The following is a 23320-nucleotide window of genomic DNA, read 5'->3' as shown; positions in this document are numbered from 1 at the left end:
TTGCAGGTAAAAGCCAAAACTTTGTGGGAAGGCGAGCTTTGCAGAGCAAAAGTTGACCAGCGGCAACGATGTACAGAGTAATGTTTGCCACAAAAAAACCTCCTAAATATGTATTACGAACATCACAGGTGTCAAATATACTGCTTGAAACAATCAATCCCTTTAATGAACGAGATCACCTACAGAGCTACAATTTCAAATGCTGAAGATGTGCCTTCAAATGCAATAGAGACAGCGGCATAGAGAGTCAGTTTTTTCTTGTAGTGCCCGAAGTACCGAATCCTGTAGACGCCCGGCTCTGTGCCACCAGGGATGTGCCACTCAATGGTCACGTTGCTTTGGCCAAGTACTCCCTTGGTCCAGTAAAACCTAGCAGACAACCCAAAAACTGCAGTCAGCAAGAAAATCCACTTGTCATTTGTTTTAATATCCCAAGAGCTCAGTAACTGGAATGAGATGAATGCGCTCCGGTTAAGTATATTTTAAGAGCTTCTTTTAACCTTTCCTCATATATTTAAGCTCTCCAACAAGCCAACCCAAAACCCAGCAGGGCCAAAAAATATCTGGAAACATGGAAACACAAGTCAGCGGTCCTTTTTGCAGATGAAGAATATTTCTACTAACATGTTATTACATTCCCAGCTCCATATCATAACACCACACAGCGTTACCTCTGAGTGATATCCATCAGCATAGTCTTCCCCGGGCAGGGGGAATGCTGAAGCAGGAGGATAAGTATTTATTGAAGGTCACAAGTGAAGTCTATCACAATCAAGCCCAGGGCGCCTGGCAGCCATTTCCATGTCAAACTCCCATATTTTTTTTCAGACTCCTTGCGCAAAACCTCTTCTGCTCAACCTTGAAGCTCTACAGCCAGGCACATCTCATCTGGGGCAAGGGATTTTTCAGCCGTCCATGACAGAGCATTCTTGGGGAGATGAAGAAGATTAACCTGCTCTTCTTCCTATCCTGCCAATGAGGGGCACTGCTGGATATCCCCCTAATTGTATCTGGGCTGGACAGGGGAGTTATCAAGGTTTACTGAGATTGCACTCCCATTTCAGGGCTTTAACTAGGGGAAGAAGATGAACGAAGTAAGTTGATTTATTGGCGATGATAATAAGTTTCCCCATACCAGTCCTACTGAGAAGATTGAAATAAATATTTACAGACGTGACTGGTGAAAAACAGTGAATGACGGGGGAAATTTGGTCGGTTAAACAGAGACCACAGTCTGACACAGGGCCCATGTATCTGCCTGCTTGTTCTTGTCCAAGGTTTTGGCTGTGGCTTGCACTGGCTTGTCTCAGGATGAAGACAACATTGTCTTGGGAGATGACAGCGGGGTAACAGCACAAGGCCTGAAGTGGTGGGAGATCTCCATCCTTGGGCACCACGCTGATTTGCCTGGACACAGCCCCGAGAAACCTGCTATAGCTGTGACGTTGGCTCTGTTGGGAGCTGGGTTGGACCGGTGACCGGCAGCCTGAGCCTGGCTGTAATGCTGCGCCCTAAAAATGCTGCCGTGATAGATCTGTGCCACCACTCAGCCTCCTCCCCACCCTGTCGTCCAGGCTTGGTGAGCCAGCATCACCGCCCTGGGATTCGGGAACTCAAGCGTAGCTCAGATCCCACCAGGGAAGAGGCTTCTCACAGATGAGCTCACGGGGATTTAGCCGTGAGCTAAATTTATGTCTGGATTTCTCTCTGTTGGCTGTTTGCTACAGGGAGTGCCAGGCAAATTCCTGCCTGTAGCTCAGCCCCTCGTCCTAAACAATCCCAAAAAGCAATTAATTACTGCCCCCACAGCAGATGCCAAATGGGGACAAGCACTTCTCGACTGCAAACACAGCATCTAGCGAAAGGACAAGTCTGCACTGAGTTTGTCCCTGCTGTGATGGCAAGACAAAGGACGGATAACAGCTCATTCCCCAAAAGCTGCTCCTCATTTCGGTAAACCTTCATCTCTCTTGATCCCTGAAAAATATGTGTTTCACAAATGCAGCTACGAGCTATTTAACACTTTGCAACACTACGCTGACAAATAGTGTGCTCCCTTGTGCTGCTCTCCTATTGCAATATCAGCACATTCAGTGGTATCAAGCATCAGTTTTTCCTCTGCTAAAAACCACAGTCTGACTCCACTAATATCTAGTAAAAACATTCATTGCTCCCTGTCCCCATCACCTTAATTATTGAAATTTCAAGGTGTACACACTGACATTGTAAAAAGTGAGTCTTTTTCCATCTTAACCAAACCATTTCCCCTTTCTTGTGGTGTTTGGTACTTTTCTGGGGCACCAGAAAGGGAAGCATTACTGTCTGTGTTGATTTGCTTTCTGGCCAATCCTTTAGGTGGGAAAAGGCCAATCAACTCCTCATCCTTATCAGCAGAAGAATTTAAGCATCCTTCAGGATCCAAAACCTGTCCTTTCTCAGGAAGGAAAACATCTATATTCTCATTTTTCAGTACCATGGCAGCGCATTCTTCAAGTTTTGCACTTTCATATGTTCTTGATTTTCTTGAGTGACATTTTATGTTTTCAGTGTTTCTGGCCAAGATTTTGAGAAATTTGGGGGGGGTTTAGAAGAGGAGGGAAGGAAGGGCTACATTTAAGGGTGATAAAATGGCAGCGTTTGCCTCACCCAGGCAGGGAACGTGACTGGAAAGGGTGACATCGATGGGAGTGACAAGGTAACACAGTGCACACGTTAAACGGAGGGCAAGCCCTTAGAAATGCAGGTAGCGATAAGCCTCCCACATTGGGAGGTCTGGTGGACCTGGGGTGGACCTGGGAGGTCAGCTGGAGTCCTGGTGACCAGATATGGAGAGCAGCCAGTTGCACTTGGGTAGAGGTAATTACACCTGACCAAACGCTCATCATAAATCCAGAGGAAGACTTTCCTGATGAAGCCAAGCTTTGGGGAATGTTGCCTCTCTGACCTCGGACGTTACGTGTTTGCACTGCAAGGTCAGGAGATCCTAAGACAGACGTTCTTTGGAGTCCAGTTTCTCACAGAGAGCTCATGAAGGCAGGTGGGAAAATGTCTCGTTTTTTTCAGAGGATTAACTTGAAAACAGGTGGTTTGGCAAAAGATGCCTTCGATATTCCTGTTTCGTCTACTGACTTCTGGTGTAGCTCTGAAAGGTGACACCAGCTTTGCTGCGTAGTGAATATTTTTCCTTAAGACTGACATCTCTCACCTGAACTTTGCTTTTTTACAAACTTCTTAAAAATCATTGACTGTTTCTGCTTTATGATGCACAGCAAATCTGGCCAGCTTTTCCCTATGAAAACCCTACTGCTCTGAACCTCTTAGGTTTTCTATTATTCATCAACACAATGCAGCAGATAGATGGACACAGGCTACAAACAAATTGGACAATGATCTTTCTGTAATTTTTGCTCTTCTTTCTACCTTTCCCAAACTCATAAGCCTTCATTGGAGAAGTTACACCCAAGGAGAAGATGGAGTGTTGTGTTCTGGACACGTTAGCCACCCAAATATGGACCAGTCAGTCCCCAGAGAGCATCATCTACAGGGACAAGGCCAACTTGTGGATGGGAGCTCTGAAATGAAGCCCTTTAGGGGAAATCCAAATTACTCCATGGAGTCTATAGAACAGTGAAATCTGGTCAGGGCACTCACCTGGTGTCCCAGGAGGCATCGTTCTGTACCACCTGCCAGCTCTCCGAAGTGTTGGTGTATCTCTCCACCGTCAGGAAGTTGTGTTCAGTCTGGAATAAAAATAACAGAGTGAGCCAGATGCTGACGGGACAGACATGTCCCTACTTTCCTGTATCCCTTTGAACTGGAGAAGGGACTAAGTTTCTGTGTGCTTTACTGGCAAATGCGGTAATTACTAGTAAAAATTCTTATATTTTACTGCAAAAGCAAAAACTTAGGCTAGTAAGTGATGCAGAGAATGAGCAAAGAACGTGATCATTAAAAAGAGAATGGACAGGTGAGGTGTTTGCTATCAATGTCTATGCAAGATGTGTGATGGGATCATAGAATAGTTTGGGTTGGAGGGACCTCCAAAGCCCATCCAGTCCAACTCCTGCCATGAGCAGGAGCATCTGCACCAGCTCAGGTTGCTCAGAGCCCCGTCCAGCCTGGCCTGGGATGTCTCCAGGGATGGTTCATCCACCACCTCTCTGGGCAACCTGGGCCAGGCTCTCGCCACCCTCAGGGTAAAAAAAATCATTGATGAATTAAGTACTTTTCTAATTTTCTTTGTTTTCTGAAAATAACACACCAGGCTGATAGGATGGAGACTAGAGACCACACTTGCTATGACTGGATGGCATTAGATACCATCTAAGAAAGAGCATCTGGCCTAATGCACAACATGAGTGACTTCAACTTTTGTCATCATATGAAGATATCACGAATGGTCCTTATCTGACCAAAATAAGGGCTTTGCCCCAGAAGCCTTCTAGTAGTGTGAATTTCCAAAGCACATATTAACGAGAGAAACTATCTTCTTCTGAACTCCCACCAAAGAAAAAAAAGCGCTGGGAGCACAGGATCTTGCTCCTTCTGAAACCTGAATGTCAAAGATTAAAATGCATCAGGCAGAGGTAGCAACTAAATATTCACTAATCCCAAAGATCCCAAATTCCAGCATTGTCGTGTCATATTTACCGCGTTCTCAGCAGAGTTCCTGGGGTTCGCACCTACAAAAGTTACTTCAGCAACTTCTGTCTGTGGGGGGAATTGAGATTTATGTTAAAGACTGAGCACATTGAAAACATGAAGATGCTGTATGAGTTTTTTAGTGGTTTGGTTGAGTTTTTGTGGGTTTTGTTTTGGTTTAGGTTTTTTTTGTTGTTTTTAATTATTTATAATTTCACTTGTTGCAATAGCAATAAGCAATTTATACTGTGAACTGGTATTCTGTGCTTAACATGTAAGATTTCTGTGTAGCGGAGGGAGAGAAACAGGTGAGATTTTTAAGAGTGCCTCTGTGTCTTCTTCCTACCTTACTACTGGAAACAGCAATGAGATTAAACTCCTTGCTCTGAACACCTTATCTAAGTTTTGAGTATGAAAAATGAACCATTTCTAACATTTTTATTTGATTTACATTCCATACCAGAGGCATCAAATGTGACTTGTAAAGAAATCACTGTATGATATTTGCCTATTAAGTAACCAGCTGTTATTTCGTGTTGAAGCAGAAGAGGAAATCTACATGTTGAATATCAAGGGCTTTTATTTTCCCCTTCATTCACTCACTTTAATTGCACTCAGCAAAATGACATTGGCATGAAAACTCTCTGTCCGTGACAAGAGGAAGAAGAGCACCACGACCCTTTAGAAAACACAGACCTTTTTTGCAATAGGGATAAGAATTTAAAGACAAATTCCCGAAGAGGTTTACCAAATCCTGGAAGCTCTCACCACTCGATACTGTTGTCTCACTTCTTGCAGCACATCCCCAAACGTCTTATTCTCCGGCGCGCGATCGGTGTTGAGAGAAGGCACCAAGGTCAAGTTACTGATGTTGAAAACTGGCGGCTCTGGACCACGTGGCAAATCCTGAACTGTATTCTGGGGAAGATGTGCTCATTTATACACACATACAGATAACACATATCTCAGTGATGAATCATACCAATGATGTGTGGGTTTTATATATATATTTTTTTAGATAGATTTTAAGAACAAGAGTGATAATGAACATTTTTTTTTCCTCCTAGTAAAAAAGTGGCAACTTCAGCCCATGCTGAAAGGCTGGAGGCATCTATTTTTTAAACTTTGAACCCAAATCCCCCAGAATTTCTCAAATGGTATGAGACCCCCCCACTACAGGAATTATTTTCATACCATATGAGAACGTCTCAAAGCGGTTTCTTATGAGGGTAGCAATCATGCAACCTCACTGACAAACAAATATAGCCATCACCATTTACAGGGTTTAAATGTCTCTAGCATCACGTGGCATATAAAAAATTTTGATTACCGTAGCAATAGCTCTTGCGAGTCCTCTGTACAGTTGAATATAAGCAGAAAGGGTGTGCGGCCCATAAATAGTCGAGGCAGCCTCGTATCGTTGAGCCTAGCAAAGGGGAAATTTGGAAAAGAAGGGTTTGAAGGACCAAGACAAGATCAGCACTGTACCTGCGGGGGTTTATTTACTCCCTTACTGCAAGGAAGACAGCCCAACAGCTCACTTAAGTATTTCTGCTGCAGTTTCAGGTTACTCTTCCTTCTCCAGTCCATCACAAACAGAGAGGACTGGTTGTCACTCTTCCAATTATCACAGCTCTTTCACTCTTTTCAAGGCTTATGATGCAGGTCTTCTCCTCTCCAACTTTCTTTGGATAACCTCAGTTCTTCCAATCTTCCCTCCCAGTTTAGGGTTTCCGAACCCCATGAGTCCACCCAATGTTCTACACCTTCCTCAAAGCACAACATCTACCATGTCTTGGGAAGATCCTTAAAACTGAGTCTTGCAAGCTATATTGTAATCTCCTCCCCAGCAACATGCCACTACAATTCATGTTCACCTTACGGCCCTACCACTCCAAATCTCTCTTCTGGCAATTTTGCCACTTTATGAAGATAATTTCTCATTCATCCAAATCATCAGGAGGTTACTAAACCAGAGCTGAACTCGCAGGAGCTCCCTTCAGTGTGTCTGACCATTTCCAAATTAAAGCATCCATATGCACTCCCTAGCTATGGTCAAGAAACCACATTGGGCCTTGGACCATGTCATCTGGGCCAGAATAAACAAGGGGGTCTCATGATTTCTACCATAGATTCTTCAGCTTTTCATGGCAAAGGAAAAGTGCTCTAAATGTGCATAATTTCACATGAGTTATCATCCCATATGGCAAAAATCTGAATTCAGTTAAACATGTCCAATCCACAATTGTAATTGTTTACCTGGTATTCTTCATAGGTGGCAATATAATGAGTGTAGACGTTGCACAGACCTGCAATTACGACATCCATTTGTGATGTACCATGGGAATCAAACTCCTAAAAAAGGAAATAAATCACTTGTCTTCTAACAACTGCTTAATGTATTTTATTAGTAGTAGTATTATTTGTATTCTGTCCTGGTTAATACTAATACTAAGTTGCAGCGGGGAGGGGGCTGGATGTTCAAGAATGCAACCCTACAAGTGTAATTTGCCTATATTAACGTCTCATATTCACTTCCCATAGGAAAAAGAGGATAAACTACCTCATGCTCCAATAAATTCAATACGTTTAGGGTTTTTTTTTTTTAAGCTGAGGCCTGTATTCTCCAAAAAAAATGATGATATAACTACGTGAGACAGCCTCAGTGAGTTATGAGACAGTGGCTGAGATTAAGATGGGACTCAGACTGCAGCTGAGAATAGGATGTATCAATCAGGAAAACGGAAAACATGCATTTGCCATTTTTTCCCAATTGTTCTTGTGTGTCAAAATTCTAGTAGCAATTAAGGAGCTAAGCCTCTCCATCCCAGAGACGAAACTCCTGCCAGCATCTGTTTTGCCTGGATCCCAGTTGAATTAACTTGTGTTGGCTTAATAGATTGGAACCCCATGGGTTTGCCTCTTTTGGGGAGGATATTCATTTCTCCGGCATGTCAGGGAGCACATGCAAACTGTGTGTGAAGCATTTACGAGAAGGAAAACCCTGTGAGATGCGAGGTCCATGACCCCAGATGGGAGGAGACAAGGACCAAAAACCAGAAGGATCAAGGAACATGAAGTTTTGGATACACCGCTCTCTCAAGAAACGTCTTTCTCAGCAACTTACTCTTTTGACAGCTTCCCGGAGCCTGCGTCCAGACATGGTCCTGGGGGTGTTAAGGGAAGAACATCAACCTCCAGAAATGCAGGGAGCTAGAGCAGGAATCTCTGGTTGGACATGCAAGACACCACCAGAAATTCATATGGCACTTGCAGCGCCGCTCAGCAACCCTGAGGGCTTCTCTGCCATGAGCTCGACCAAAACACCTCAAAGCATTTTACAGACATCATCACAACCAGGGTGAGGCTGGAGGCACCGGTAGAAAAAAGGCTGCTAGAAATAAATCATTACCCTATTCAGATTTTCACCATTGTGTCATCAACAGTCAGTGCAATTTACCATGATGGTGTTTGTCGCATGAAAAAAAAAAAAAAAAAAATCAAAGTTAACAAGTTCCTTTCTTTTCATTGAAACTGCATTTTGCAGCTAACAGTTAAAATTATTTGGGAAGATCGTTTGCATCTCACTCATTCCCATGGCTAACTTACAGAACGGAGAAGAAAAAGGGAAACCCCAGGTAAGCAGAGAAGACAGTATACAAGAAAGTACATGCAGTGGACATATATGTGTAGTGTCTGCACAGCTGTCATATATTTGGGACAATTTTTAGCCTATGTCGCCTTTCTACGTGCATGCAGAAGCACTGCAAGTAGTTTGAATGAAATGCTGCCAGCTGCAATACATAGAACAAGACCAAGGAAATACGTACGTGAACTCTCCGGGAACAGCGAGGATTGCCAGTGATCCGATGGCAGCGATCTGAACATCCACGATGTCAGGGTGCCATGGGTGAGGCCGAGTCATCTGACGTGCAAAAAAAAAAAAAGAAGGGAGCGTGATTGTTGTAGGATAGTAGCAAAAGATAGCTGAAGCGTTTTCATTCCTACAGTCGTAAATCAGGGAAATTAATTTACCTTGTAGAGAAAGTGTTTTACCTCCACGTGCACAGCAAGTTGTCTGGCCATAACAGACACATAAGGAACATGCAAATACTATGGGCAAGACCGAAAAAAAAAAAGTATTGCCAGAGGGGTAGCTTAAAGCAAAGTGAGTCGTTAAGGTCAGGGTAGCACCTAGAAACCCCTCACCTCCATGGGGAAAAGGGCATTGTTAAGGTCAATAAGCTTGATCATTTGACCAGGTGAGCAAAAGAGAATGAGTGAAATCAGAGAGCCTGATGGCAATTAGAAATGAGAGTTACCTCTTAATTAGCTGAGCAAAGGTACCATCAGCTGTGATGCAGAGGGAGAGTTTCTCAGTCACCCAGAGGGTGATGCTCAGGGAACCCTCGACCTACCCCTGACTTCAAACTGACCAGTCCCTACTGGAATCATCACCATATCAAACAAAACAAACTGGAATCATCAGCCAAAACACACACTACAGCAGCATTTCATCTTAAAAAAAAAAAAAAAAAAAGCTACATAAAAATGAAGAAGCCTGTTAAAAGGGAATTAAGATCAACACAAGCTCAAGGATGTTGTAGCTCCAGCAAATGAAATGCAAAATCCCACTCTAGCAAGCCAAAAATGTTTTTGAGGAGCAATTTACTGGAGGCAAAACATGAATGACAAAACCTAGTGAAGAACATCAGAAGCAGGAGGCCTGCCAGAGCATCCATAAAAGGATGCTCAGAAGGTGATAAAGTCATAAGAATAAAGTGTAATTTACTCTCAGTAGCACCATCCTGGATGGAAGAGATGGGGTGGGAAGAGGCTCTGCGCTGGGATCTCTATTTATGAGAGATGAGATGAGCTAATTGAACACAAAGTGACACTAGGAAAGCTTTTAAAGAGACAGATGAAAGGAAAAACAATGGCTCGTTTCATCTAGATGGCACCCTCTAAAAGTGCTCTAAAGGACCTTGGGCACAATCCTGCTCCAGTACAGTGCATTTGCCTTAACGCCAAAGGTGTAGCAGGTAGAAAACAGGCCGTCAAGTTTATTTTAAAGTTGTAAATTGGATTTTGGGAAAGTTCAGTAAGAACAAACACCAAGTCCTGCCCAGGACAGAACATCCTTGAGGATGGAGATGGGCTGGGACCGACAGGGCAGCAGCTCTGCAAAGGCTGGGCCTAAAGAATAGGTCTTCCCTGTGATAGTGAGGCATCCCTGCGATGGGGGGCCAAGCAATGGGGCATCTCCATCCTTGCTGACTGCCCTGGTTCTTCTGGACACGGCCCTGAGGAACCTCCTGTAGCTGCAGTGTTGGTCCTGCTGGGAGCAGGGATGTGCTGGAGAACCCACTTCAGGGTATGCCAGCCTAAGCCTGGTGTCATTCTACCTACGGATGAGTAAGTCTGGCATCAGCCAACGCTGTAGCTCACAGAACTATTGGACACTTGCATAAACATGACAGAAAAGCAGAGAAGTCAACAGGACATTTCCAGAGGAAGTCAAAACCTGGTAGAATCCTTTGAAGATAACACTGAGGAGATGGGTGAGTTCATACAGTCCCCAGAGTTTCCAAAAGGCACCATGATGAGTTACTTCATTTTGCATGGACCAGCCTATCACATGACAAAAAGAACGGTCCTCTCGTGGATTAAGGCAAGAAACCAAAGGGAGGATGGAATAAAAAAAAAAATAAATAAAATAAAACAAAAATCCACCCAGAGCTATTAAGATCTGAGAGGATGTCCTGAAGCCAGAGACTGCTGGGAAGCAACACTGATCTCCATGCACCGTTGGCTTTCCCTGGCCTCACGCATGTCCTTGTGCATCCTGCTCAGGGCTGTTTCACAGGCTGAGAATTGGGCCAGCGTGGATCTTCAGCTGGGTTTCTTGACCCTAATGAGAGCAGCATCTCTGGTCCCTCCCCTTGGGACATATGGAAACAATGCTCTGCAAGACGAAAATTTCTATCTCTTTCATTCTGATGAAAACTAATGACAGCACATATTCTTGCTTTCTATTTTCATGTCTTCAAGCCCATGCAGATCTCTCCCTCCTTGTTCTTCACCATATGGGCTTGCTCAGACAGCATCTGTAGTGCCCTACCAAAACCTAGACCAGATCAGCAACCTCTGCATTTCCCAGGCACGCAGTGGTGTATCCTTACCTCTCCGGTGCTAAAGAGGATTGGCTTGGGTTTGTGGCAGGCTTTTGTTTCACTGGATGGCTCTCCCAGCAGCTGGTTCCGGATTTCATCCCAAAACGGGTCCCCTTCTACTGAGCCTTGAGCGAGAAACGTCTTTTAAATGCTGTCCTTCAGCTGCCCCAGCAGCTATTGGACAGCAAACTCATTTATTACCCCCTCCCTGCTTGTCTGGGGTAGGATATTTCGCAGTGGTTTCTGGCTATCTCCCTTTTCTGGGGTGGTTTGAAAAGCCAAGCTTTAGCCCAGCTGAGCTGTGTCTTGGCAGTCTTTGGTTAATGAGAACAAATGAGAAAGGTTGCCCCAAAGCCAGCTCTTTCTTCTCCCCACTCCTAAAAAGCATGTCTTGGAGGCTGTGGTTCAACCAGCCATTTATGTTCTTAAATGATTCTGGGGGTTTGGATCTGTTTGGGGGATGCTCCATGTCCTTCCTATTTGCACAAACCTGTATTGGCATCTGTTCCCTAAATTACCTTGTGTGAAGTTGAAAGCCCCCACGCCATCGATGGTCCCCGCAGCGAAGCTGTATCCTAAAGCTGGTTTACATGTTTTAACCTTAATCAGAAGGAGAAAAAAAACCAAACCCAAGATATTTTAAAACCAGTTCCCCTCAGCATGCCAGGTTCTGCTGTGAGAACACATTTGTTCTCTCCTTACGCCTGCATCCTGGGAGCTCCCACTCTTACCGTGTGCGTGGCATTGAGCTCCACCGAGACATCACTCATGTTGACCCACTGGTGAGCTGAGCTGAGGGGTCCTGTGACCTCTTGGGAAGCTTCTTCATACAGCTCCTGACGGACACACAAGGTTGAAATCCTTGAAGAAGAAGAAATCAGGAACCCAGCTCTTCTGAGATTCAGCTATATGAATAATTTCTTCATTCCGTTGACACCTCCCAGTAGTTTCCTCCAAGCGTTAAAGCAAGAATGTATTTCCCAAGCTCCTTTGTTTTTGTCACACATCTCTACATCCTGCATGCTCCAAGTCCTGCAAGCTCTACCTGTCTCAAGTAACTTCTTCCCCAAAGGGCTGTCGGGCATTGGAACAGGCTGCCCAGGGCAGTGCTGGAGTCACCATCCCTGGAGGGGTTGGACAGACAGAGATGAGGTTCTCAAGGACATGGGGTAGTGCCAGGGTTGGACTCCATGATCTTGAGGGTCAACCTGATGATTCTACGATTCTGACACAGGGAGGACATGCTGTGCTCAGCAGTTTTGTACGTGTCTTTCTTTCCGCAGCTGAAACACATGCCTGTTCCACAAGGATGGCAACTTCTTTGTCCTAGTTGCAGCCTTTTGGTGTGTCTCACATCATAGACCAACCAGAAGAAATGAGAAAGATGCTCTTTGGTGCGTTCATTTCTTTGAAACACATGGACTTTACCATGCATTTACTATAGAGCTGACAGCTTAGCTGTTCAGCCCATCAGGAAATGGTTTGGTGGCACACATGCCTCAAATTGGTACATAGAAAGTGTGGCCACAAGTTAGAGCGTGGGAATGAGCAGAGGACACAGCCTTTGAAGGCCAAGAGTCTGCAGCATTAAAACCAACAAAAACGACAGCATCGCCACTTGATACAGATGCTGGGACACTGACTGGGACAATCTTTCACTTGCAAGTCACCATAAGCCTGGAGTGAGTTCAGGGCAAGGATCTGAAATGGTGATGAAAAGGGGACTGCCGCTATCAAGCCTTACGCGTGTAACTCCTCTGCTGGACTCTTTCCAGTTCCTACAAGCTGCTGTCCCTGAAACAGCGCCAAAAAATGTCCTCGTACTGACTACTCTCACATTCCATGAAGTCACAGAAGGGGAACCGGTAAATTCAGGTGACTTTTGAGCCAAGACATAGATGTTATCAGGGGGATGGAGGATATCAACTGAGCAAATGTGAAGTCAAGCAACATGAGTATCTTTTGCAGATGTTTAAGCTGGCACATTTTAAGTCCCATTTGCGTTAGTTTGGGAGTGTGATGCCAAAGCTGGTCAACAACTGGTATGTGGTGGTGTCTCTGAGCCCTTCTAGGATTCTCCAACACAAGCAATTTTTCCTGGCATGACACCTCTGAGGTGTGGGCGTGGGAGGGAGGGGGACATTATAAGGGGCAACATCCGCATTAGATACCAATATGCCATTAAAAGCCCAAACCAACATTTTCGAATTGCAACCCTACAATGATGTATCTAAATAAAATCGTGTGCTTTCTGAATAATCACTTTTTCTTCAGCATATAGATATGGACTTCAGAGTAATCTAAGTCTACATTCACAAAAACAGGTGCAAGAAAGTTGCTTAAACGAACATGCATTCCTGTAATAACAGCATCCAAAAAAGCGAAGTATCACTTACCCTTGCTTTTGAGTAGATATTTTGCCCTATAATTCTTGTACTGTCAAGCATGTCATTACCGGGACCCATGGCCATGCACATCGTTGCCTGTTAAGAAATTCATTTAAATGGGAGTGATCAGTTAATATGGAGAACATATGGCACTACAAGGTTCCCAAGTGATTGTTGTACTGTGGGAACTAATAGTCTCTTGCCAGCCATCTCAAATTTGGGCACCGAGTTACTACACTAAACCTTTGCAGCATAGCAAACTTAAGTTTGGGCTGAATAAACAGAAAACAGGGTGTATGAGGACAGGACACAGTAAGATTCTGAAAGAGGTATCCAGAATAGCCCCAAAAGAGGTGATTTTTATTTTTTATGTCGTCTTCATGCACAATGTTCCACCATGTGGCTCTGTATTTGCTGCTCCACCCCAAGTTTTCTCCTTATCAGAAGTTGGTGTGTATGAGGTAAAATGAGGTGGAGCACAAGTGTGATGGGAGCGGCTGAGGGACCTGGGGGGTTCAGCTGGAGAACAGGAGCTGAGGGGAGACCTTCTGATCTCTGAACTGCCTGAAAGGAGCTTGGAGCCAGGGGGGGTCGGGCTCTGCTCCCCAGGAACAAGCGCCAGGACCAGAGGAAACGGCCTCAAGTTGCGCCAGGGGAGGTTGAGGTTGGATCTGGGGAACAATTTCTTCCCCAAAGGGCTGTGGGGCATTGGAACAGGCTGCCCAGGGCAGTGCTGGAGTCACCATCCCTGGAGGGGCTGGACAGACGGAGATGAGGTTCTCAGGGACATGGGGCAGTGGGTTATGGTTGGACCTGATGATCTTGAGGGTGTTTTCCAACCAAAATGAATCTGTGATTCTAGGACATACTCACCCCGCCCATGGGACAGGTGCTCTGTGGGTTATCGCAGGACTCCCCCGTGTTGACGCAGAACGGGCCTTTGGTGTTGGGCGACACGTCTCCCAGGTTGGAGGATGCAAAGGCGGCAACGAAAGAGCCCTGCCAAAACCAGACACGGTCCGGTGGACGTTAGCGCCTCGCAGTGATTGCTAACATCACCCGTGGCTTTCCCTGCAGTCCAACCTGGCGTTGCAGCCAGGCGGTGAGTGAGTGATGCTGGTCAATGTTTCTGAAGTGACCGGGAGGACTGGGATGGGCGTTTAGGAGCATCCCAAGGGTTGGGGACAGGAAAAGCGAGGGAGAACAGGATGCACACGATGCAAATGCCGTTTCAGGGTGACCTTCACACTGCTTCGATATCCAGACAGTGTTTCTTCATCTACCTCTTCCATCTCAGCAGCAGCTCTTCCCCCCACATGCCCAGTTTCTCACATTACTGATCAGATGTTAATGGAACATTGCAGCACCTTGCACAGGATTTTTTCTTTTTTTTCTGCCAGGTTTTCACCATGACTGATCTGACCGCAGGAGCTAACATCAAGCAGGACTCATTAGAAGCAACGCTGGTCACACACTGTCAGCTGAATTCAGCTCTCATAGGCACTTTCATTTTTCCCCCCTCTTTTAGAGATGGGATGCGTCAACACTACGTATTTTGATATATTGTCATCTCTTAAGCTATTTTTTTGTAAGACTGCTAGACACAATGAGCTCAGACGACCATACAGCTAAATATTTCTTAGCTTTGCGTGCATGTCGACTTGCACCCGTAACTATGCACTGGATTCAAGTCTTGTGAAAAGCTTTTAGATAATCCACTATAAAAAGAAATATTTGCAAGCAGGAATTAGGAAGACTTCCTTCCGTTTCCATCTTTGGTATGAACTGCACATCTTCCTCTGCCCAGAGTATTAAAACAGGAATTGGGAAACTATTTGAAGGTGGAGATACACACAGAATACCCTCTTACCCAACTCATGACTCAAAGCATCTGTGAAGTGCATTCACATCCATATTTATATTTCAGGGGAAATAAAGCTTTTTAAATGAACTGTGTTTGCACTCTGAGGATGGCAAATCTTCTGGATAAATCAAAATCAGAAGACAGAACAGGCTGAAAGCCATAAGAAAGAAGTGAGGCTGACCACAGATGTGATCCCACACCACAGATGCAATACGTTGATTCCTTCGGATCGAGTGTCCCACACGCCTTCCTAGTATTTCCAATAGCTGAATCAAAATAAATTGCGCTTATTCCTACAATCTCAATAAATGCCACTGATTGCTAGTTTGGGAAGTCAAGAGTGCACCTTGCGATTTCTCTAGGGGGAAGTAAATAAATCAAAGCGTTCATCTTTGTCCTCCTTTTTCTGTTTTTACCCTGCCGTCCTGTTTCACCGTTTGAAAGAACTCGCCCACAGAAAGCACCAACCGTCCCGATTACTTTCAGCAGTCCGAAAACCCTCCCACCTCTCCGGGCAGCATCCCCTTGTTCTTCTCCTGTTCGAAGAGGTAGGATGCGTAGCCCACGTTGTCGCTGTTCACCAGGTGGTTTGTGTTGTTCATGCTGACCGGGTGCACGGCAAACCAGCTGAGGAGGAGTCAGAAGACACACAGAGGAAACGCATCGTTCAATCTATATATTGGTCATTCGCTTGTTCAGTCTCTGTATTTTCAACTGACCTATGGGAATTCTCTTTGGGAGAATAAAAACGCAGACTGTTGGTACCTAGGGGTGGATTAAAAAGGGCAGAGCTATTCCCATCCTCTCCCTTCCTGACCAGGCAGGCTCGTGGCTGTGATGGTCCAGGTCTTGAGGCCACAAGAATTTGGAATTTAGGACTTGAACAGACTCTTTTTTGAGCCCAGAGAATTATATTTTGGAGGGATTTTTTTTTTTTTCTTGCTTCAAATAAACAAGGAGTCAACAAAGTTAAAACAAACAAACAAACAAACAAACAAAAACAAAACCAAGCCACTTTGGAACACTTTCATTCTTACAAAAAGGAAACCCTTCCTCTTCCTCTTAATGCAGTCAGACTCTCGCTTGCGACTGCTAAACGAGGAAAATGCAATTACGGCTTTGTTACTGCATGCTACTTCATTTGCCTGGCCTTGAGCTCTGAACTTTGTGCGGCTGAACGCTGCCCCGCACGTCTGTTGATAGGATGGGCATCATAAATGCTGCCTGTGGGAATGGCATGTTTCCCATGAAACATGGGGTGCTAAAGAAAACAACGAAGAGAAAAGAAGCCCAAAGGGTCCTGGAGATGCCAGGGCAGGGATCTGCTTGGAGGGGCACAACAAGGGGGTTTTTCTGCAGCCCTAAAGGGAAGACCAGCTATGGTCATCTTCCCCAGATGCCTTTGGGTCACGCCAGGAAATGTGAGGATTTGCAGGAAAACATATTACTTGGGTGGTCAGTACCTGATAAGGCCTAGCTCCTGTCCATTCTCATCTACCATCTTCAGCATCACCATTTCTTTGTCTGTGTTGGATGAATATCTGGATGAAAACAAAGTGGGGAAATCCTATCAGTACCAGAGCCACGGTCACGTTCTGCATTGCTCAGACATTTTAAATCTCCAGTAGGTTGAGCAGGGAAATGAAGAAGTTATTAGAGATTTTACCAGAGCACAATGAGACCTTAGAGTAGCATCTGGAAATAGCTGCAAAGGTAAGGGAAGAGTTATGGTTGGTGCTGACCCCAGGAGCTGCTTCTCCCGGGGATGGAGAGAGGAGCTCTCTCCAAATACGAATTTATGCACCAAGGATGGGCACTGCCATCTGACTCAAATGGTAAAGTCTTTTTTTTCCCCTTTTTTTAAACGAAGCATAAGGCCACATCCTTGACCAACAAACCACAACTTTCAAGCCCACGCTTGCAACTAATTTTTTGGGATGCAACCACCCAAGCATCCAGGATGGCAACAGTGTCATCCTGCCATGGTCTTGGCTCCACATTTTCAGCCATCCCATGAATGAGCAGAAACACCAGGTGCAATATGGCTGGGTCATGGTCCCAACCGAAGGGGCCACTTCAGGCTTCTGTTTCTTTCCCACTTGAGGAGCTTTTACCTGCTTCGTTCAGATGCTGGGTTCTCAAGATAGGAGAAAGGGCTTCGGTTGATCTGGCTATTTTCTACAGTGCCTCTGTTTATGAAAAGCCTTCCTCTCTTCATGTTTTGATGTGCTATATCAATGCTCTGAAAAGCAGGAAGGCAAGGAATAGTAGTCCATGCATGTAAGGCATATGTGAGATTATTTGGAAAAACTTTCTCTTCCCTCCCTGCCTGTCTCAATCACTTCTTGGGAATTTGGGGGCTTTTTTAATTTTTGTAATTTTTTCTTAAGTAGTCTAAAATTCTAGAAAATTATGATAATATATGGAAACCACTCACAACTGTCTCTTTCTAAAGAAAGACTTCTTCAAGGCTTCTTTTTTTTGATCTGGTAAGCATAAACCCACCTCCAAATGTGTTTTAAGACTGCAACATTCGGAGGTACTACCATCACAGCAAGAGCTCCATTAGTCCCAAACATACCTCCTCCCACCTTTTCTGCATTAATGAGCTCTCATGTCAACAAACTGGATGGCACCGACCTTTACGATGCCATTCACGATAGCGTTGAGGGACGGTCTGATTAGCCCTTTGCTGGTGATCCAGAAGAGGGTGTACTGGAAGTAGCCACCGGGCCCTGAGTGTGTGTGGGTGCCGCTGAGGATGACGTTGTCCTGTCGGTACAGCTCGCCGTACTTGCTCTTGAGATTCTTGAGCACCTAAGAGGAAGTAGGTGGTCCCAAAAAACTCCTTTTCATGCCCAAAAGCTATGGAGATTTGTATCAGCCCTTGCAAAAAACCCAACAATTCATCTTCCTCCTTGCTCTTCTCTTTCTGCCCGATACTTCTGTACTGCTGTCACAAGTAGGTTATAGCTGTTGACTTGGCAAGAGCCTTAAAACAAAGTCTGGTAAGTGAAGACGTCTATGGCCAACCTGCGCTGAAGCCTAGATCATCCCCAGGTCTCCAGCATCTCCCTTCTCTGTGGTGCTGGAGACCCAGCATTGCACAGGCCCCATGATAGAATCATAGAATCATTTTGGTTGGAAAACACCCTCAAGATCATCGAGTCCAACCATAACCCAGTCCCAGCACTGCCTCACGTCCCTGAGAACCTCATCTCCGCGTCTCTCCAACCCTTCCAGGGATGGTGACTCCACCACTGCCCTGGGCAGCCTGTTCCAATGCCCGACAGCCCTTTAGGGAAGGAATTGTTCCCCAGATCCAACCTCAACCTCCCCTGGTGCAACTTGAGGCCGTTTTCTCTGGTCCAATCGATGATAATGTATTTGTGATTAGAATGTATTAGTGATAATTTTTCCACTAAGAAAAGCACAGTCAAAGTCCACCCTCATTTGCTGAGGAACCAAAAGTGCTTCGCCAGCAGAGATATGACGTCTCTCCAAGATCATGCTGCAAGGAGATCCCAAAGCAAACAGCCAATGTGCTGCCGTGCTCCATATTATTTAGCAATGACTACAACCTTCATGCTAATACCAGCAACAACCCAAACTGTGCCAAACATTCATTTCCAGCCACATACCTCCAGTCTCAACCTCTGAGACACCATTCCTATGTCAGCACTGACAAACACCACTCGCTTGGAGTCATCAAGGTCTCCCATGATGAAGGCTCGACTGTAGAGGCGCGCGAGAAGTCCACCACCCACCTGCTCTGGGTTGGCATATCCCATCTGGAAGGGAAGAGCCCCATCAAGCCTACATAGGCAAAATATTAAGCGATGTATTCATTTGCCTGTGTTCATCTAAGTCAATTTGCCAGAGGGTCAGAGGACTCATTCAACATATGAACATTCAGAGTTGCAACTATCTTGCCCTGTGATTGCAAGAATCATTGAATCAGAATGGTTTGTGTCGGAAGGGACCTTAAAGATCATCTAGTTCCAACCCCCCTGTCATGAGTAGGGACACCTTCCACTAGACCAGGTTGCTCAAAGCCTCAAAGAAATTTCACATAAGCTTTGAAAATGACAACCATTTGGCTAGAAAGATCCTCTAAACCAGAAGTCCTGCAAAAAAATACCCAGAGGTGATGAAAATTAGTATTTTACCAACCCTGTGTTCAATTCCCCCAACTTACCAGAGGAATTTCTGCCACAGGTCCCGTGCAGTCAGCTCGACCTACGCCCAATAAGTAGTTTGCTGTTGCTTTGCTGGAATCTATAATAAGAATTAATGGTAGATTAGTGGACACACGATGCTGATGAGGCATTTGGGACAGTAAAGGGTGGACCAGGCACGAGGAACCACAGAGGGAGCTCACGAGATGGGGTCACTGGACGGTGTAAAACGTGTCGTGATTCACAGCGAGGGGGAAACAAGCCCACCTTCGCTGATTAAGTTCTCCAGGCCCACCACTACCACGCAGGAAACAGATCCGAGGCTGTAAGAGCTGTTTTCACACAAAAAATTCAGCTCAGCAGCAGCGAGAAAAATGGGACAGTATGTCAGGAGCTACCGGGAAAGGATTAGAGAAGAAAGAGGAGGGTATCTATATGTTGCCATGGTGCCTCCAACACATCCCATGTCCGGCGCTGGTGCCCTGGGTCTCAGCAGAGGGTCATGGCAGAGCCAGCAGAAGCTCAAAGAAGGGAAAAGCAGCTCTGGGGAACGACCTCCAGGCAAGCGGTGAGGAAAAGGACTCCTGCAGGAGATTGCTGTCATGAAGGTACAGAAGTCCTTCTACAGGATGGGCGAAGTGCCTGGATAAGCTGATGGAAAAAATGCCACTGCAGGCTACTGCATTTAAAAATTTATATACATCTATCTACATATCAGGAAATCCCAGAACCACAAATCACTGGAGGCTGAGATAACGCCGTGGGAAAATATTTCTGTGTTGTCACTGCCTTCCCCAGCCAGCTGCTGCCACCTGAGGCAGGGGACACTTGGTCTTTGAGACTGACCTTTCCTAGGCTGTCACTTAAAGCAGAGGAGAAGTGAAAGACAGCGGCTGCAGGCTGACCAGGGGGCATTTCTCTCATTTAAAATGGCACGAGTGAACAGGGCTACCCATTAAAGTTACTGTTCCTCCACCTCCTCCTAAGAGCTCTGACACGGAGAGGAACTGCTTGTGCAGAACTCTTACATGCTGCAACCTAAAAACACGACGAAAGCGTGAACTACATCCAATTTGAGACCAAAATCTAGAAATCGGAAAGTCCCATTGCCGACATGTCAGGAGAAGCCTTGTCCAGGGCAGGGGAGACACGCAGCTCTGGGAAGGGGCTTCTGTCACACGGGAATACAAAAAGCTTCATAATGTTTTCTTTCCCCATGAGATTTTATCTCTCTAGAGGACAAGCATGGGGTACATTAGAAGTGAACTAAGAATTGACTTTGGGCAGCTCCCTATACCCACCAGCTCCACAGCTGGTGAGAGGGCTGGGGGCATCAATGGGCTGAGATGGGATTGCAACAGCTGTGCAGCCCCGTGGCGCGGTGCCGGGAGCGGGGGGCCCTCGGGACCCCTTCCACCAGGAGGAGAGAGGGAAGGGAGGGTTTCTGGATCCCTGCAGCCCGCCCGCACACTGGCCGCAAGGCTGCGCACCCGCACCCAGAGAGATGCTCGTGTTGGATTGGACCACCACGGTCCTACTGCAGAGACCAGCAAGAGCATCGCGCCGTGGCTGTGCGAGAGGACCACGCGCAGGGGAGACCACAAAATCACAGAATAGTTTGGGTTGGAAGGGACCTCCAAAGCTCCCCCAGTGCCCCCCCTGCCATGAGCAGGGACATCTGCACCAGCTCAGGTTGCTCAGAGCCCCGTCCAGCCTGGCCTGGGATGTCTCCAGGGATGGGGCATCCACCACCTCTCTGGCCAACCTGGGCCAGGCTCTCACCACCCTCAGGGTCAACAATTCCTTCCTCATTTCTGACCTGAATCTCCCTCCTTTAGTTTAAAACCATCACCCCTTGTCCTATCACAACAGGTCCTGCTCAAAAGTCTGTCCCCATCTTTCTTATGGGCCCCTTTTAAGTACAGAAAGGCTGCAATAAGGTCTCCCCAGAGCTTCTCTTTGCAGGATGAACACCCCAACTCTCTCAGCCTGTCCTCCCAGCAGAGCTGTTCCAGCCTCGGATCATCTTGGTTATGGAAGCTCAGCAGTAGCCCAGTGACCCTCTACCCACACCCCTTTAATTTAATTACCACAGCGGACACACACTCGAGAAAGGTACGACAGTGGTGGTGGAGGAGCCCGGCTTCCTGCTGTTCTCTCTGAGAAAGTGGAGGACGAGGAGCACCACGGTCACGGCTATCATCAGCGCCAGGCAGATGATGAGGATCACCTCCAGGCGGGAGAAGTAGCACTTGGACCTCTTCCCACACATGGTGGGGAAGCTGCGGGAACACAAAGGAGCCTGTGGGGAAGACGGATGGGACAACCCCGACTTTGGGCACATCCCACCCAGTGCAACCCATCGAAGAGCTGGTGATGGTTTGTGTCCCCCATCCTGGTGTCGGAGCTGGCAGGGGCAGCCGTGAAGATGGGAAGTGGAGATTTATCTTTCAACCTGCTCAAGACAGCGAAAATACATCTCCTGCCAGCAGTCACCACTCCCCGTCATGAGGCTCGACAGGACGGGGTGAGCGGCCAAATTAGTGATCCCACATTTCCCAGGACACCTCGCAATCTTCCACCGCATCTGTGTTCACTGAGCAGCCGGAGGAGCTGTGAAGCTTCAGGCCACAGCATCTTTTCTGCTGCTCGCATGCTCAGAGCACATCAGAAAACAATATTGCCACCATAATAAAGGTCAATTTAGGAAAAATAACTGCTGAAGGGAGAATTTATGGTCTTGGAAAGGTTGCAGTGAGAAACAACACCACTAAAGAGCTAAGCGATCACCCAGTCTTCTTATAGGTGACCTTTCTTATCAGCTTCTTTTGCCATGGTAAGATACAGCGGTCATGGTCATTGCTGAATTTCACCTGGAAAATTTTCTAGCGGCAACAAACCTAATTCTGCAGGTTTCCTTCCTTCTTTATTTTTTTTTCCCCCCGCCCAGGTGTGGCATTGGCAGCCAGTCACAGGGCACAGCGACCCGTCCAGATAATCGATATCACAGCACCAGTCTTGAACACCTCTGCACGATATGCAGTTAGAGTTTTCTTTCTCCAGCTGATTCACCTGCCAAAGTAATACTAAAAGAAGCAAACGCTAGTCCTATGAAACCCCAGCGAAACCCCGTGCAAACTTACCTGAGATCCCTCGTGTGTCCCGGCGTCTAAAGGGAACGTCTCCCAGCTTGAGACCTGTTCCAGGATGAAAAGTTCAGCTGGAAAATTATCACTGTTATAGACCTGTGAGTCAAGCGCTGCGCAAGATAAGAAGAAACCAATCAATAATTCTTACTGCACAAAGAGGTAGGTTTGTTTTGTTGTTGGTTTTTTTTTTTTTTCCTAGCGTGTTTATTTTGAGTCACAAATGTCACCTACCTCTGTAAAATAACCTTTCCAGGATTGCACTGATGGCTCCGGTGCATGAGGAATTTGGGAATGGGACTTTTTCCCCTCCTCTTCGCTTCATCCCAGCTTGACCAGCCTGTGGGACGGCTGCTGCTTCCCGTCTGGCCGTGACTCCTAATCCTCAAGGAAGATCAGTCCCCAGGGTTTCCAGACTCTACTAGAAAAAGAACTGGAATACAGGATTGCATTTTAAGTGCATTCTAAGCACCCCTGCATTTCGGTGCGAATTTAAGGCTGGGACCACCTCCCACATTTTCAGCTTCCAACCAGCAAACGTCTCAGGAGGTTCAGTTTTCCTCTTTCATCGCCGTGTCTCCCATGCACCCTAACCCAGGGGTTAATATTCTGGCTCACACCGACCTCGTGAAGCCTGAGTCATCGCTCCAAGGTCACGTTCAACATCACCTCTTAACTCAGCAGTTTTCGGACTGGCTGGTGGGGAGAAGCGGGATTTACTGATATGTTATCTCCTTGTTGCAATACTGAAGCTTGGGTGGGAAGGGACCTTCAAAGCTCATCCAGTGCCCCCCCTGCCATGAGCAGGGACATCTGCACCAGCTCAGGTTGCTCAGAGCCCCGTCCAGCCTGGCCTGGGATGTCTCCAGGGATGGTTCATCCACCACCTCTCTGGCCAGCCTGGGCCAGGCTCTCAGGGACAATGATTTTA

General features: G+C 46.3%; 1 protein-coding gene across 1 annotated transcript; it reads right to left on the bottom strand.

Annotated features, from left to right (window-relative positions):
- Nucleotides 1–179: 179 nt before the first annotated feature.
- On the bottom strand, nt 180–21515 carry LOC135991189 (putative neutral ceramidase C). The gene is made up of 21 exons (XM_065639508.1): nt 21334–21515; nt 19511–19575; nt 19264–19343; nt 18707–18856; nt 17706–17882; nt 17180–17307; nt 16529–16606; nt 15572–15692; nt 14075–14200; nt 13211–13297; nt 11546–11650; nt 11333–11414; nt 10824–10939; nt 8472–8566; nt 7769–7808; nt 6901–6996; nt 5972–6067; nt 5410–5559; nt 4651–4710; nt 3652–3740; nt 180–369 (listed from the first exon to the last, which is right to left on the bottom strand). Exons 1-21 carry the CDS (start codon nt 21513–21515, stop codon nt 180–182), a joined length of 2313 nt encoding a protein of 770 aa, XP_065495580.1.
- Between the last annotated feature and the right edge of the window lie 1805 nt (nt 21516–23320).

Source organism: Caloenas nicobarica, chromosome 7 (assembly GCF_036013445.1).
Source record: "Caloenas nicobarica isolate bCalNic1 chromosome 7, bCalNic1.hap1, whole genome shotgun sequence".
In the NCBI taxonomy this organism is placed as follows: Eukaryota; Metazoa; Chordata; class Aves; order Columbiformes; family Columbidae; genus Caloenas; species Caloenas nicobarica.
The sequence above is the reverse complement of the archived record's forward strand: the minus strand, read 5'-3'. Positions and strand labels throughout refer to the sequence as shown.

Coding starts and splice junctions, on each gene's coding strand:
- LOC135991189 (XM_065639508.1), bottom strand. CDS start 21,515: ATGTGTGGGAAGAGGTCCAAGTGCTACTTCTCCCGCCTGGAGGTGATC. Junction 18,857..19,263: donor CTGTGGCAGAAATTCCTCTG/GTAAGTTGGGGG, acceptor CTTCCCTTCCAG/ATGGGATATGCCAACCCAGA. Junction 14,201..15,571: donor AGGGGATGCTGCCCGGAGAG/GTGGGAGGGTTT, acceptor TGGTTTTGGCAG/GGCTCTTTCGTTGCCGCCTT.